The 16,499-nt window shown below is 37.2% G+C and overlaps 1 protein-coding gene across 3 annotated transcripts in view; it reads right to left on the bottom strand.

Annotated features, from left to right (window-relative positions):
* Positions 1-16,499, bottom strand: part of prkn (parkin RBR E3 ubiquitin protein ligase) — a 384,030-nt gene that overhangs the window by 332,781 nt on the left and 34,750 nt on the right. For all 3 annotated transcript variants that reach the window (XM_082154627.1, XM_082154628.1, XM_082154629.1), the window contains exon 2: positions 1,010-1,173. In XM_082154627.1, the coding sequence (XP_082010753.1) occupies positions 1,010-1,173 (164 nt within the window). The remainder of the gene's footprint in view (positions 1-1,009; positions 1,174-16,499) is intronic.

The following is a 16,499-nucleotide window of genomic DNA, read 5'->3' as shown; positions in this document are numbered from 1 at the left end:
TCCAGGTACAAAAGCCGCCACACTTGGTCACAGATGAACAAATTAAAATCATCGTTTGGCGATCATACACCCACACGGCAGACACATCATAGGAGGACAAACTTAATAACAGCAACGCACATAAAATAATTAAAACAAAACGAAACGATCCTTCAGCCACAGCGGCAATGCCAAACACAGGCGCCATCTTGTAACAGGTTTGGTTATTCTGCACTAATTGTGTTACTTGTTTAAAAAAGTAACAGAAATTTTGTTGTAAATTAAAGTAATGCGTTACTTTACTAGTTAAAAAGTTATCTAATTACGTAACTTGCTTTACTTGTAATGCGTTACCTCCACCACTGCACATGACATTCACAGCTTAGGTCAGGAAATCACTCAAAAACTCAAGGGGTCCTGGAAGGTGTACTTCCAGGGGTCCTATGTCACTCAAGCAACTGCCATTGAGATGCATGGTAAAGCAACAGATTGCTTTCTCCGGTTATTGTAGACCTCTTTAGCATGAATGTGCGTGGACAACGAAAAGCGCTGAATGCTTCAGTAAGTGTGTGTCTGGTTTAATGCATAATTAAGAAGGTCAGAATTAATGAAGCACTCTGGACTAAAGTTCAGGAGATACTTTGGCTCTGTTTACTCTGACAGAGACCCCACAGAGACCTCCTCATTCACAAAGCTGAGAAAGAATGAGCGAGAGAGAGAGAGAGAGAGAGAGAGAGACTAAGCAAAAGTATGAGAAATAGAGGAAATTGATAAATGAAAAGCTTTGTAATAACAAGTTGTCAGCTCGGTCTAATACACTTTACAAGATGTTCACTTACTTGCAAAGAGCAACCTAATTATCCAAACACAAATGCACAAAGAGAGTGAGAAAGCAAACCCTTGTGAAAAAGAAGTGTGCTTAAATCGTATTGAATGTGCAAAAGTATATTTTACACTTATTTTGATGTGTTGATTAACATACTAAAGCACATATAAAGTACATTACTTGATTATAATTGAACTGTTTTACCTGAAGTGTGGATTCATTGCAGAGCTCTCGTCCAGCAAAGATGACCCGCAGTTGATCAGGATGTACGCCCTGCAAACGCCCCACCATCTCCTTCAGCTCAGCTACACTCGCACCCCTTTCCAATTCCACTGGGAACCCATGGCTGGAATTAAACCGCACATACACTAAGAGAGCAGGAGACAATGAGAGCGATTTTGTCAGATCCTGATCATTTTCAAAGACATAGAGATTACAAAGAGAAAAAGGGACATATAAGGATATAGAGTATACTTGGATGGAACAAGGAATAAGCTATATAAACCATATATACAGATGTGGTCAAAATAATTGGCACCCCAGGTATTACAGGTAGCTGTAAAAAATAAATCTGCATTGTTTATCCTTTTGATATGTCATATTTTTTTTTTTTTTTTTTTTTATAAAAAAAAAAAAAAAAAAAAAAAAAAATCGCAAAACTCTAACCTTTCATTGAAGTAAAATAATTTAAAGTGGGGGGTAAAATATTGTGCATTAGGACGATATAGACACACATCCTCTTCCAGGCAGATTTATGATTTAGTTGATTGGAAATTCTTAATTATTGCCCTGATGGTGGAAATGGGAATTTTCAATGTTTTAGCTATTTTCTTACAGCCATTTTCTATTTTGTGATGCTCAACAATCTTTTGCTGCACATCAGAACTATATTCTTTGGTTTTACTCATTGTGATGGATGATTAAGGGAATTTGGCCTTTGTGTTTCCTCATATTTACACTCCTGTGAAACAGAAAGTTATAGCTAGATAATGTCATGTTCCTAGTCAAAAAATGTATTTAATTATTATTATATATATTTTTTTTTTTATATTAATGGGAATATACTTCAGAGATATTTTACTAATAAAAAATTCTAGGGGTCCAATAATTGTGGCCGTGTTTTGGAGAAAAACATTATTTCATAATGTGGTGAACGATCAAAAGGATAAACAATGCAGATTTATTTTTACAGCCATCTTTGTTCATATTTACCAGAGGTGCCAATAATTCTGACCACAACTCTAGGTTAAAGCAAAGAGTCAAAAGCATGTCACTATTAAATCAGATTTAATGTCAAATAATTAATATCTTGCCTTTGATATCAAGTGCCTAGCCTAAGTTTTTGCAGAGGCAGTTGATACGGTTCGCTCTTTTTTTGAATGTGGATTAAAATGATGGTGCATTACACTCCGATGCAAGGAGTCCTTATCAGTATTTCCACACCAGAGCACAGCTTGACATCTCAAAATAATTCGGCCGCAATACATCCTTAGAAGAACAAAGCTGTATAAAGCTAGTAAAAAAAAAAAAAAAAAAAAGAGCAAATAAATGTTTCTTTTATTTATTTAATCAGAAATGTTTTGTGCCATGTACCACTTGGGGATATTCTGTGTACCACCAATGGTACATGTACTGTACCACAGTTTGAGAACCACTGGGGTAAATTGGGTATAGGTTATAGAAGAGTGTTACAGGTATATAAAAAGAGATATGGGGTATAAAAAAGGATATATCAATAGGATACAGAGTATGGGGAAAAAAAAAGATAAATGGTATAGGCCAGGCAATAAACTATATATAACCTGGATATAGTAGGGGTGTAGCTTTACACATATACATACCAAAAATTATATTTGCTGTGCATGTGTACTACTGAATGAATGCAGTTAGAGAAGCAGGAACTTTTCTTTGCACAGACATTTTGCAAATTTAAAAGAACTGTTGCCAAACATATAACATGCTAGAAACATAATGCAATAATGATCCAATCATTGACTCTTAAGCATTTGCCTATTTAAATCTAAACAGCGATTTTTTTATTTGGCCGGGCTGTGTATTTTGGGACACACCTCTTAATTATCGAAATCAGGTGTTTCAATCAGACCCATTGCCACCGGTGTATAAAATCAAGCACCTAGTCATGCAGTCTGCATATAGGGCAAATACCATAACCATAACCATAACCATACAATTAACACATGAACTTGAACTTCTGGAGACATAGATCAGCTCAAAGAACACAGAAACTCAAAAGGTCTTCATTACAACCTGGAAAAGTGAAACTTCAGTTTAACTTGAAGATATTATGAAAGAAATACATTACTATTGCACAGTAGAATGTACTTCTTAAAGTAATAATAATAATTATACAATTTATTAAAACAATATTGAGTATAATTTTAATTTGATAACATTTTAAAAGGTTACCTAAAATTTTAGCTTTATACATTTATTTACCTCCATTTTTTAAAGTAAATTTGGAACAACACAAGCACACAGTAAACAGCATAAAGGCCAAGTGTGAAAGTACCAGACTCACAGAAGAGACTAAAGACAGGAGTCGTAGATAGCAGCGGTCGGGACGAGGACAGAACAGGAGACCGACAGAGACACAATAGAAACCCATGTTAACATTCAGGCTGTGCCGTCCCTCCTCTCGAAAACACCCTTCATTAAGATGATGGCGATTTGGTGCAGAAGGACTTTTTCTTGTTATCGTGTGTGCTTATTATTTTAATTGAAATAAGTCAACCTTTTCAGAGCCCCCAGAGGCGTAGAGATAAACCGAAAATGGAAAAATGACTGATATTAAAGAAAGAAAATTTAAACTAAAATTCCACATTATGAAAAAAAATGTAAAGGGTGAGAGGACACGTGTGAAGGTGTTTGTTCTCCACACTGTTAAGCCCCGTTCACACTGCCAGCGATTTTGTCGCTGTATGTCGCTAGTCTCAGTACTGTGAAGTCGCTTGTGGGCGTTCATAGTGCTGTCGCTCTAATGTGACTGGTAGACTGCACGTCTGGCCATATCTATACAAAATACCATCACAAGTGAAATATACAACAATATCATTTTAATTTGACTAGGATTTAGGCTCAAAAGAAACAGTATGCTGTTGGGAGAGTGTTTTTATATTACCACAGCAGTGTTCAGTGTTCAGATTAACTCATACTGTCATAAATTACTAAAACGTCATTCGAATTTGACAAATAATCTATTTTCTTGTCCCTAATAGTCAACATAATGCAGGGGAAACTGTAAAATAATCTGCAGCAGTGCTAAACTTGCATCATAATTACAACACTCGAACTAAATGTGTGAATTAAACTCACTGAGACTGTCGACAGTTTCTTTTCCATGCATCGTTTTATTATATCCATGTATGTGGTTACAGTCAAATCATATAAAACAGTGAAATCGCTCTCGAACTCTTCTGTCTTGCCTGCACTCGAGACGGTGACGTGAGCTGAGCTCCTCTGAAAGTCTTCTTTCCTATTGGTTGTCGCTCGCGAAAATCGCTTCTCATTTGCATAAAGTTGAAATTTCTGAACTTTTGTCGCGCGTCTCGTGTCGCTTGACACGCCCACATTCTGTCGCCAACGGTCACTGTCGCTCGTGTCGCCGGAAGTCGCCAGCGCTCCATTGAAATGAATGGGATCATGTCGCTTTGTCGCTGCGTGTCGCTGGCAGTGTGAACGGGGCTTTACGTGTGAAGGTGTTTGTTCTCCACACTGTTACGTGTGAAGGTGTTTGTTCTCCACACTGTTACGTGTGAAGGTGTTTGTTCTCCACACTGTTACAGAATTATGTGTAATTTCGTATAATATGTTTTGATTCTGTATATTGTTTGTATTCTCCGTGTTTTTTGTATTGCCGTTTGGATTACACTTTATTTCGATATAGTCCACTTTAGACATTCTACTAACTATAAGTAACTTCTCAACTACATGTCGACTAACTCTCATTAGAGCATTAGTAGACTGTAGTAGACTGTCAGTAGACTGTTAGGTTAGGGTTAGGTGTTCGGGTTAGGAGGATAAGTTGACTTGTAGTTGCCAAGTTACTTATAGTCAGTAGAATGTCTGTTGGCGGACCAACAAAATAAAGTGTTGGCAGATATTAAAGGATTAGTTCACCCCAAAATGAAAATTTCCTAATAATTTACTCACCCCAATGCCATCCAAGATATCCATGTCTTTCTTTCCTCAGTGGGAGAGAAATTATGTTTTTTGAGGAAAACATTTCTGGATTTTTCTTCTAACAATTAACTTCATTGGTTACCATAGTTTTTAAGTCCAAATCAATGCAGTTTCAAAAGTCTTTGAAGTGTTTAAACGGGCTGTACGCGATCACAGCTGAAGAAGAGGTTGTTCTAGCGAAACGATAGGTCATTTTCAACAAAAAAATTAAAATAATTTATAGACTTTTTACCTTCAATAGTTTGGATTGAGCTGATCAACAAACGGACAGGGAACTACGTCATCACGTTGAAAGGTCACGTCGGCACCGGCAATACTATTTGAACTACTATTCATATTCATCAGAAGGTTATTCATATACTATTCATATTCATATTCACTGAATACTATTACTATATATATAATAGCAAACAATATTATTTGAACTATCCTCCTACGTACGGTCGTATTGTGGGCGGTTCTTCTGCCGGCGCCAGCGTGACCTTTCAACGTGATGACGTAGTTCCCTGTCCGTTTGTTGATCCGAACTATTGAAGGTAAAAAGTCTATAAAATCTTTTTTTTTTTTTTTTAAATGACCTATCGTTTCGCTAGATAACAAGCTCTTCTTCAGCTGTGATCACGTACAGCCCGTTTAAACACTTTAAAGACTTTTGAAACGGCATTGATTTGGACTTAAAAACGATGGTAACCAATGAAGTTCATTGTTAGAAGAAAAATCCAGAAATGTTTTCCTCAAAAAACATAATTTCTCTCCCAGTGAGGAAAGAAAGATATGGATATCTTGGATGGCATTGGGGTGAGTAAATTATTAGGAAATTTTCATTTTGGGGTGAACTAATCCTTTAAGCAGACAGTCTACTAATACTCTAATGACAGTTAGTTGACATGTAGCTCCAAAGTTACTTATAGTTAGTAGAATGTCTAAAGTGGACTATCGAAATAAAGTGTTACCGCTGTTTGTAAGCAGGATCCCGTGATCAGCTGTGTCATGGCTCCACCGCTTTGATTGACGCGGGTTTAAAACTATCCCTTCCGCTCTGTGAAGTTGAGCTGTAGCGATTCCGGGCCGGTCGCACGTCTCCTGTCTCCTCTCCGTCAGAACATTATTGTGCCTGATTTAGATTCGGTTGTCTTTTATTTTCAGTGATGGTGTTTTGTAGGGTTGACCTGCCCTTTTCTTTGAAAACACGTTTGTTCTGTTTTGTTAGTGTATTTAGCGTAATTTGCTGGATTTTGATTTGGATACTTCGAGGGAAGTATAGTTTAGGAAGTATAGGAAGTATTAAGTTTGATATTTTGTTTATTATCTGTTTTGTTTGTTATTTTGGGCCTTGGGTCTTCCTGAAGATTATACACCCACTGGTTTATGTTACTCTGGAAATACTCAATTTTGCACTTGTTTATCTTCTTCATCTTAATAAAACGTTTATCGTTTTTCTTGAGTTTTGGACTCATTGTGTATCTTTTGGTCTGACGACTGGGCGTGGGAGTCATGTCTATTTCCTTTTGTTACGATTTAACCTAGACGGATCGTAATACACACTCAATGTAATTAGCTCAAATTAAACATACAGCATCGTCACAAAGCAAATAGTAAGAAATTGTGAAACTGTGTGAACAAAATCGTATTTAGCTCTAAAACAGACAACCATTATTATGCTTCTGTATAAACATAGCCATTTTATCTTACTTAAGGGGTTCATGCATGGGGTCAGAGGTCACTCTTCCGCCCGAACTCAACTCGCGTACGGCCAATACCGGAAGCCAGTGCTTATAGTTTATAAAAGTTATAAATATAGATATTTTTCATACAAAAACACATCGCTTAGCCTCAGAAGGCCTTTATTAACCCCCTGGAGTCGTATGGATTACCTTTATGATGAATGGATGTGTTTTTTGGGCTTCAAAATCAAGGGTAGCATTCACTCCTATTATAAAGCTTGGAATATTTTTAATATAACTCTGAGACAGGGAGAGAGAGAGAGAGAGATTTGGTCATGTAGACTCAATATCACTCAGCCATAGCTCTTCCAGAAAATTGCATTTAGTGATATTGTTGACTTAAGCACAGAGAGGGCAACGCTTGCACTGATTGCTACTAAACGACAAAAGCTGAGGGTCTTGCAATGCTCTTTAAGAGGGCTTTGAGTGATTGCTTGTTGTTAACGCATGACATTCTCTAATAAAGGCATTCTGTCGACCATATTTGAAGACAAATGACACTTGAGCCACAGCAGGCCAAAAATACAACAAATCATATCGGAGAGAGCGGACAAACACAGAGGAAGAAACCTGCACATGGATGGTTTGGAAGAGCAAAAACTGTCTTGGATTAAAAGGACGATTAAAAGGATAGTTCACTTAAAAATGTAAATTTTGTTGTCAATTACTCACCCTCATGCCATCCCAAACCTGAAATGTGTTTACCATACAACGGCGTAACTCACTGTTTAACTACTATAGTATATGGTGCATCATTGGAGAGACCGTTTCCCGACTTTGACCCACATTGGTTCAACAATACAGAAACCTTGTTAATGACGTCACAGAGGCCATGGAGTAATAACTCCTGCTAATTCATCGATTTGAGTTCGTATTCATGTTAGATTATTGAACATGGCATCTAAGGACTACTTTTTTTTTTACGCTATTTTAGTTCTCAGTTGCTTTGCTTTATTTACAGATGTTTGATTCAATCTAGAGCTGCAACTAATGATTATTTTGATAATCGATTTTTTTTTAATTAATCAGATGAAATAACAAAAAAACTATTATGCATTAAAGATTACTTTTAAATGTTAAAAATGAATGTCAATCCATTATTTTAAACAATGTTATTCCACAATCTGCCCAGTGTTGTCCTTCAAACAATGTGTAATATAAAGCCTATAATCAAATATAGTGATTGTATCTACAGTAGGCTATGCTGTTCATTATAAGCACAAAAAAAGGTTAAAATATAGGATTTAACATTACATTTTAAACACAATTTGACTAAATTGAAAATTATGGTAACACTTTACAATAGAGTTCATTAGGTTACATTAGTTAATGTATTAACTAACATGAACTAACAATGAGCAAATACATGTGTTACTGTTTTAGTTCATCTTTGTTAATGTTAGTTAATATAAATACAGCTGTTAATCGTTTGTGCATATTAGTTCACAGTGCAACCTTTGATTTAAATAACGTATTAGTAAATGTTGAAATGAATATTAACTAAGATTAATAGAGGCTGAAGTAGTATCGTTCATTCTTAGTTCATGTTAACTAAGGTAGTTAACTAATGAGCCTTATTGTAGTGTTACCAAAATTATAATAAACAAAAACACAAAATGTTCATTTCTACGAGGTAAGAAGAACACACACATTCAATTGTCTGAACATAGTAATTATATTAAATTAATGGGCTATTCCAACAATAGTGCCTTTACTGTTACTGTTCTCATAAATATGATTAGACGTGTTAAATGTAGTATTTTAAACCTACACTAAATTTCTATAAAACAATATTTTCAATTTGTATCTTCCACTATTTTCCATATGAGTTTTCTCCATAGAAATTGATTATTCACTACTGTAAAGCAACGTGATTGGTTGATGCTGTCAATTATTTTCATTGTTGATAATAGCTTTCCTGTAGCTCAGTGGTAAGAGCATTGCGTTACCAACGCAAGGTTGTGGGTTCGATCCCAGGGGATTGCACATGCCTATGTATAAATGTATAGGATAATGCAATGTAAGTTGCTTTGGATAAAAGCGTCTGCCAAAGGCATAAATGTAAATAATAATCAATTGTATTGATTAGTTATTGCAGCCCAAATTCAACCACACGTTCCCTCTTACGTCATACTCCGTGGTCCCCCGGTACTAGAATACATTCATAGACAAAAAAAATAAATAAATGTAAGTCTAGAATGGAATTATGTATAGGCCTACATTTAATAAACGATAAAGACTGTACTGCATGCTAGCTTTCTTTATTACTCGCGAGCGTGCTACAGTATGTCCATATGTCACACAAGCAGCTGCGATCCTAACAACAGGTTGAGAGCTGAAGGTCCAACCACACAACTTTTTGATGCTGTTTCCAAATGTTTGTTGGAACTAATTTTTTGGGAAACACTGAATCGTTGAACTACGCTGGTAACAACAGAACTTCTGACCATAGTTGACTAAAGATGCTTTTGGGAAACACATCCGTTTGACTTTTGTTCTTCTGTACAAACAAAAATAATGCATTTTGTCTGTATAATGAAAGTCTGTGGAATCCAATGTTGTTTGGAAACCATTATCTTGTTTTAGTTTCCAAAGAAGAAATAAAGTCACACAGGCTTGGAACGACATGAAGGCGAGAAAATGACGACAGAATTTCCCTTTTTGGGTGAACTATCCTTTCAATATCACAATGTATTTCATTGCCTTCGTAAAATACGCCTCTTCCTTCTTTATTACACACATCACTTGTATATTTCTTTACGCTGTAACACCAAACGGGCTTTAATGTGGGGGTAACTGGTCTATTTCCACTACTGATTACACTAGGAATAGCAATGACTGCGCTGACAGTTGAGAGAAAGATAAGCCCGTACCGAGCGCAGAGCCACAGTCAGGGCAGGTCGGGGGTGACGTGTGCTGTCGCGCTGATTTCCATAATGTCCCTCATTGTTTTGTCTGCCTTCCAGGAGGATAACAAATGAGTAAATTCCCCCTTTGTCATGTTTCATCACAGCAGGAGTCAGTTTTGCGAGCGCATCTCGACGTGCCTGGACTGTCAGAGTTTTTCGTCAGTCGGCGAGAGTGACAGAAAGCAATCATCCCCGCGCCACTGGGCCCGATTTTAAAGCAATGAGGCCAAACTCTAGAATGCTACAATTCAAGCCCTAGTAAGTTTAACTCGCAGATATCCCAGATATTACTATTCTTGTGTCCTTTTTCAAGAACTACAGACTGTCTTTTGTTGCAGTGGAATGAACCAGGAGTGTTTCATTATGCTATCTGATTTTAAGTCTGACTTTTTAAGCTGCTAATGGCCAGATAGTAATGCATTCTTTATGAATCATTAAAATAATGTCCGTAAGCCTGGAGACTGTAGTATACAGCGTGAGATTTTAAAAGCTTGACTTAAATGTGTGCTACAAATTAAAAGTGCTCAAAATTGGCTGCTGGGATAGTATTTTTTACTTTAATCGGAGTGCAGGCTTGGACCTGGAAACGGTATGCAATAAGTCACAACTTAACAAGCAGATGTTCTTTGCAAAATATGCAGGAGGATCCAAAAGTCCATTAGTTAAAATGCTTCTGCAATGCATTTTTCAAAATGAATGCTTTTGTTCCCAATACAAATTAGCATCATAACAATTAGAATGATAAGTTGAACTAAATAGTTGACATGAATTCCAGAATGTCTTAGTATTTTGCATAAAGGCATTATGAAACTGAAGTAGCAACAGGGGCCAGTTGCATAAACTTAGCCAAATGTTAAGACTGTGCCTTAAGAACTAAGGTACTTTGACCGCTAGAAATTAGTCAAGCGGTAACCAGTCTTTCTTTTCTGATTCAAATGAGACCGAACTACCTTTTTATGTAACTGAGTTTAAAAAGTAAGCACCAGTCCTGAAGAAAAAAAAATAGATGGCTAACTTTTAAGACTAGTCTAAGCAGTTTATGCAACCGGCCCCAGATCTTTTCTTCTGTATTGTGATTTATAGCCGAGTGAGTGTAACAAATTATCAAAAAGCTTTTTGATTGGATGTTGAGATGGGGGTGTTGCACTCCTAAATGAACATACGCGTACTGTCAAATGTGGAGTGATGGGGTTTAAGCGGATGTAATGATTGGAGAAATCTGGCATTCGTCATCAGAGACAAGTCTGACATTTTCCCTGGAAGATCGAGTTGACACTTTGAATAAAAATTAGGAGGTCAGAAACAAATGTTAACTTTTAAAATGCATAGATGATCTAACATGTTTTTAACAAAATAGACAGGATGAATTTTCCTTTCATGCTTTAAAAGGGACCTATTATGGCTCTTTTTATAAGATGAAATATAAGTCTTCAGTGTCTCCAGTTGCGCTCGCGCCATGGTGGATTGCTATTTACATGGCGGAATTTGCAATACCCCACAGATCATTTATTATATCATACTATAAATGCCCCATTTTGGATGCAAGCAAAAACATGCTGTTTTTTTAATGCGTGCACCTTTAAATGCTAATGAGCTGCTGTTACGGAGCCTTTACAGCTTGTGCCTGTTTGTTTTTGTTTATTATATCTATTGCGGTTATGCTTTCGTGACATTTCAGTTCTTCATCATCATTAAAGTTTATTATTTGCATGCGGAAGCCATATCAGTTTAAACTTCTAATATGCGGTTTTCTGAGCACACACACAGAAAGCAGGCTGTCATACGCCGCGTGTCACATGAGCACTAAACGTAGTTATTTTTCCCGTCTTATTGCGCTTAAACTTTCAACTACACACAAAGCTCACATAAACACAGCCGGTTATGTCTGTGAATGTAAACAGCTGGGAAAGAATTTGCATGTGTATAGATATGTGTATTAAAGTGGCAGCAGCCTAATACTGAGTACCTGCTGCTATGTTGTTAATGTGATTCACTCACTGCTCTTGACTGAATACATTTAGTAGCTTTAATAAGATAATCTTTTTTACTTGAATTCTGCTGTTAAAGGTGCAGTGAGCGATTTTTGAAAAATGCTGTTGCTTTCAGCAATTTAATAAAAAAAAATGTTTGTGCTTCCTTGTCGTTCGTACGTCATCTTCACTTTATTTTTCACAAAGCATTATTTTGCTTTACTTTTGCTATGATAAAAGAGACACTCTTGCATTGTGTGTTCGTGCATTTTGGGGGTTGGAGTAATGAAGGGAGGGGTGTGTTTGTTTGGGTTAATTTCAAATATCAACAGTGTTCAACAACTATTTTGTAAAATGGAAACTGCAGCTTTAAATGTTCTAGCGAGGAGATTAACATGGTGGACTGTGTACAGGTCACTCAGGGGAGGAGCTAAGCTAATAGGGCCAATTCCTTCGCCAGTCGTGGGCGGGGCCTGTTCAACAGTGACATCACAATAGGGTGGTGCAGAGCCATAGAGAGAGAGAGTTGCGACACTCCCATAGACCTCCGTTGTAAATAATGGCGGCGCTTTTAACCGCCTACTTCCGGGATATGAAGATCGGAATAGTTCCAAACACTGTCATGTGGGCGTTGGACACCATTCACTTACATTGCTGCGCGTCGAGTTGTTCCAGAGTTAAGTTGCCGAAATATCGACCTCTTTTGAATTGTCAACTGTCTATATTGTATCAGAGGCCCTTTGCGATGCTTATACTGGTCTTCATTTGTACATGCACAGCGTAATTATTTATATTTTATGTTGGTTGTTTCAACCAATTTTCAAGCACTGCCTGCTAGCTAACGTTAGTTAGCTAGCGCGACTTCGTCAGCTAAGAGTTCGGTAATGAATCGCTACCACCTTTATAGCAACTTTTATTTAATTTAATTTTTTGGGATATACTAACTTTTCATTATGTTATTATTGTCTTGAGTGAAGCGGCTTGTGAGAACAATGCTGGACCTTTAGGATTGTTATGGCCATCACCAGTCCTGTCTGTTTCATGGATCACCTGCCCCTGGTTTTTGTTTTTCTTGTTCATACACACAAGCACACATTTTTGTTGTCTGTCATTGTTTAATAAAAAATATTTTATTTGAAAACCTTCATTTGTATCAGCCATGCTTAAATTCGTTTTTAATCTGTTATAGTTTTGATAATGTGTATGGCCTTAATCTTAAAATAATATTCTTAGTCTTAACATGATCATGTTTCACGTTGTGGTCCTGGGGGTGGCCACTTTCATCAGAAGAAGTGAGCTAGCTTCTAAGCGAATTCTGAACGGACCGCCACGGCAGACCTCTTGCGTGATCATGAAGGTAGGCTAATGGCTGAATCAAAATTTATAAGCAAAATCACGGGAATCAATAGCCTAATAAAGCAAAATCACGGGAATCAATAGCCTAATACAGCCCAGTTGTGCTAAAATAAATATCATGAGACGTCCATCATCAGATGAATGATATGGAAAAGTTAAGTTAGAGCCGCTAAAGCCAGTGCTACTACCCATGCGAACATGAACACTAAGCTTTTCCCTCCAAAAATATAGCTTAAAACTTATCTCCAAATGCAAAACTGACATTAACAAAATGCAATAATGCAATAACAGCTGAAAAAGTACTTGGGTGTGTGTTTTATTTTATATTTACCGTTCAATAATGCAATCGCTGCTGTCTGTCCCATAGAAGAACATGATAGCCAGCGTACGTTTTGGAACTATTGGGGCTTACATGAACCACGTGACAGCCATAGCGGCGACATCAAAGAGTGTCGCAACTCTCTCTCTCTATGGCTCTGGGGTGGTGCAGGTATGACGTCAGAACCCGGAAGACTACTTCACCGCTGCTTCCTTCGAGATTTTCCTATGGGGTCTTATAATGGTTTTGTTCTACAACATAAATTACACACACCCATATCGAAAACAGGCTTTATTTTACTCACAAATCCAAAAACCCTATTATAAACTCCCATAGGAAAATCTCAAAGGAACCAGCAACGAATTAGACTTCCGGGCTCTGACGTCATACCTGCATCACTCTATGTATGCATTCCTGAAGAGCTCATTTTGAGACACTGTTTCTGATTTATGAGGAAAATAAAAAATGGATTTTAACATAGGGTGGTTGTGTACACACACTGCGGATTATATTAAACTTTCTGCTGAAACATTCTGCTTATACCCAGGATTTAAATAAAATTTTGGAATCCCAGATTTCTGATGTGGACCCAGACTTTTAGGCCTTGTTTACACCTGGTATTAAGATGCGTTTTGGTCAATCGGATTACAAGTGGACGACGCTAAATACAGGGTCTAAAACGTTTTGAGCTTTTCCACTTTCAACCACTTTCAACCACTTCCAGAGGTAGTCGAAAAACGCATTGACCAGATTGCATTCATAGAGTAGACGCTCATGTGATCGAATGTGTTCAAACAGCCACAAAAGACGCTAATGTTAAAAACATTACCTAAAGCGCGCTAGCTAGACAGGATTTAAACTTTGTCGGCTGGATACCCACATTAGGTTTAAGATGAAAAACGTAGCTTATTTTGTCCATTAGATCAAAAGATTTGAAAAAAAAAACATATTTACCCGCCAATAGACCCTCCCCTCAAAGAATACAGGAAAGAAGTGGTTGAAAGTGGACAAAAGAGACGGATTAAAACACCAGGTGTAAACGGGAACGTGTCTCCCTCGTCTACTTGTGATCCGATCAACTAAAATGCATCTTAAACATGGCCTTAGACTCGATGATACATTGTAAATTTGAGTTGAGGTATTCTTATTTCTTTATTCAAATACCATCATGCAAGATCTTTTCATTCAAAGAAACGACAAAATGTAGATGACTTGCACTCAAATGAATCAGCCAGGCCAATCAGAAGCTGCTGAGGCAAGTTTTAAACAGGCATCCAGGTGCTCATCAGTTCAGGTTGAGCGGTATTTGGATTTGGTTATCTTCATGTGGGAAAATGCTGTCTCACACAAGCATGTTAAGCCACACAACAAGGCTGTCATGGTTCAGCGCACATCTTCTGATGCTGGGATATTTTCTCTCATCGAAGTTCCAAAAATGTCCAGCAGAAGCTCTGCCTTCATCTGAATGTCAGGCTGCAGAAATCAAATTTCATCCTCTAGGGCAGATGTGTTTATTTGGAAAGCTGACGCAATGTTTGACGTCTGTGTACAGCTCCTGGAAAATGTGGAGTTCTGGTCATAAAATCTAATCTGAACTAAGTCGCAAAAATAGACAAATGCAGTCTGCTAAAACAAATAACTGCAGATTGTCTGCATGAGTATCGTGATAAATGAGGTGAACTAATTTCTAGAGATTCACGTCTACTCAACACAGGGTGCAAATAATTACAACTGGGTGAAAATCAAACCCATACCTTGACCTTGATGTTGTTGGTCCCAACAAGCTAAATGCAACCAACAAGAACATTAACCCGCAGTTTCGCAGCTCCCATTACGTCTGCTATCTGAGACCTCGTGTCTTGGTTTCACTGGACCATGACAGTGGAAATTGCCTGAACCATCTAAAATAAATTTGTGTTAAGAGTAAACTGAGCACAGGGTGAAGTGAAAAAAAGTGGAGAGATGCATATAGAGTGTGTCTATCTACCTGAACACTAATGTGCAGGTAAGGAAGAGTCTTATTGAATCTCATAGAATTTGTTCCTGCAGTTTTAAAAGGATCTCACTGGAAATTGAATCTTTAAAAATGTTTGCCTTCAGTTCTGTGAGTGCACTGATTAAACACTTATTTACAGAACATGATAAACCCTTAATTCATTTTGGTTTACTGTAAAATGTCATCCTTACATAAAAAAGAAATGAGCCATTAGCCGAGTTTCCATTACCCTTCAAATTGCGCAAATTGAAATTGCGAATTGAAAATATGCCCAATGGAAACACGTCAATTTCGCAAAAACTCCCATTTATCGCAAAAAAGTGTTTACGCTCGCATGAGGTGGTTTTTCAGGCAATTCGAAAAAGAAATATTTAGCAAAACTGCAATGGAAACAGTTTTTGCACATTTCTTTATTAAATTCATATAAGACAAAAGAATTACAGGAATAATGGATTCTAAACCTCAAATAAATGCCACAATCAAGACCTCGAAGCAGAAATGAGGGAGAAACACCCAGAAACACCTCATATGTGCCGCTCACAAGTATAATAAGGGTCGTTCCCCCTGAAAAACACACATACATCTCCTTCGATTAATAATAATGGCTAGTGCAGTGGTCGGGATATAGTACATAAACCTACCAACGTCCGTTGCCATGGTTTTGGAATGATTTTACTTGTCGCGAGAGAAGTTTTAGTCGCATAACATCGGTCAATGGAAACGCCGTCATTTCGCAATAGTTTTTTGTCGACATTTAGAAAAAAGCGCAAAAGTTTTATGCAAATCTGTAATGGAAACGCGCCTAATGTGTGAAAACAAGATTTGAAAATGCTGATGCAGGAGACTGTAATTTTCTAAAATTCTAGGCTTTATATGTGCTCCTCAATAACACCCTGAATTCAGCATGAAGCGAGAAGTAAAACAGTAGTTACTTCATGACCTTGAAAGTCCTGGCTTTAAAACCAGTTCAGATCAAGAGCTTGAACTATAAAAATTACTATAAACTTTTAATATGGATTCTAATTATAAGAGACTAAGGAAGGACACACCACAACTATAAAGATAATGACACAGAGGAAAAATATCGTTGGAATCAATTTCAGAGCATTTTTTTTTCCCAGCTGATGAACACTAAAAACATCGACAGCCAATTAGAATCCTCCTGACTTTAAAGAGCTAGAGGATTTAAAGCAGGAGACAACATAACTGAAGTACGTGTT

The sequence above is a fragment of the Leuciscus leuciscus genome, assembly GCF_965113295.1.
Source record: "Leuciscus leuciscus genome assembly, chromosome: 22".
NCBI lineage: Eukaryota > Metazoa > Chordata > Actinopteri > Cypriniformes > Leuciscidae > Leuciscus > Leuciscus leuciscus.
The sequence above is the reverse complement of the archived record's forward strand: the minus strand, read 5'-3'. Positions and strand labels throughout refer to the sequence as shown.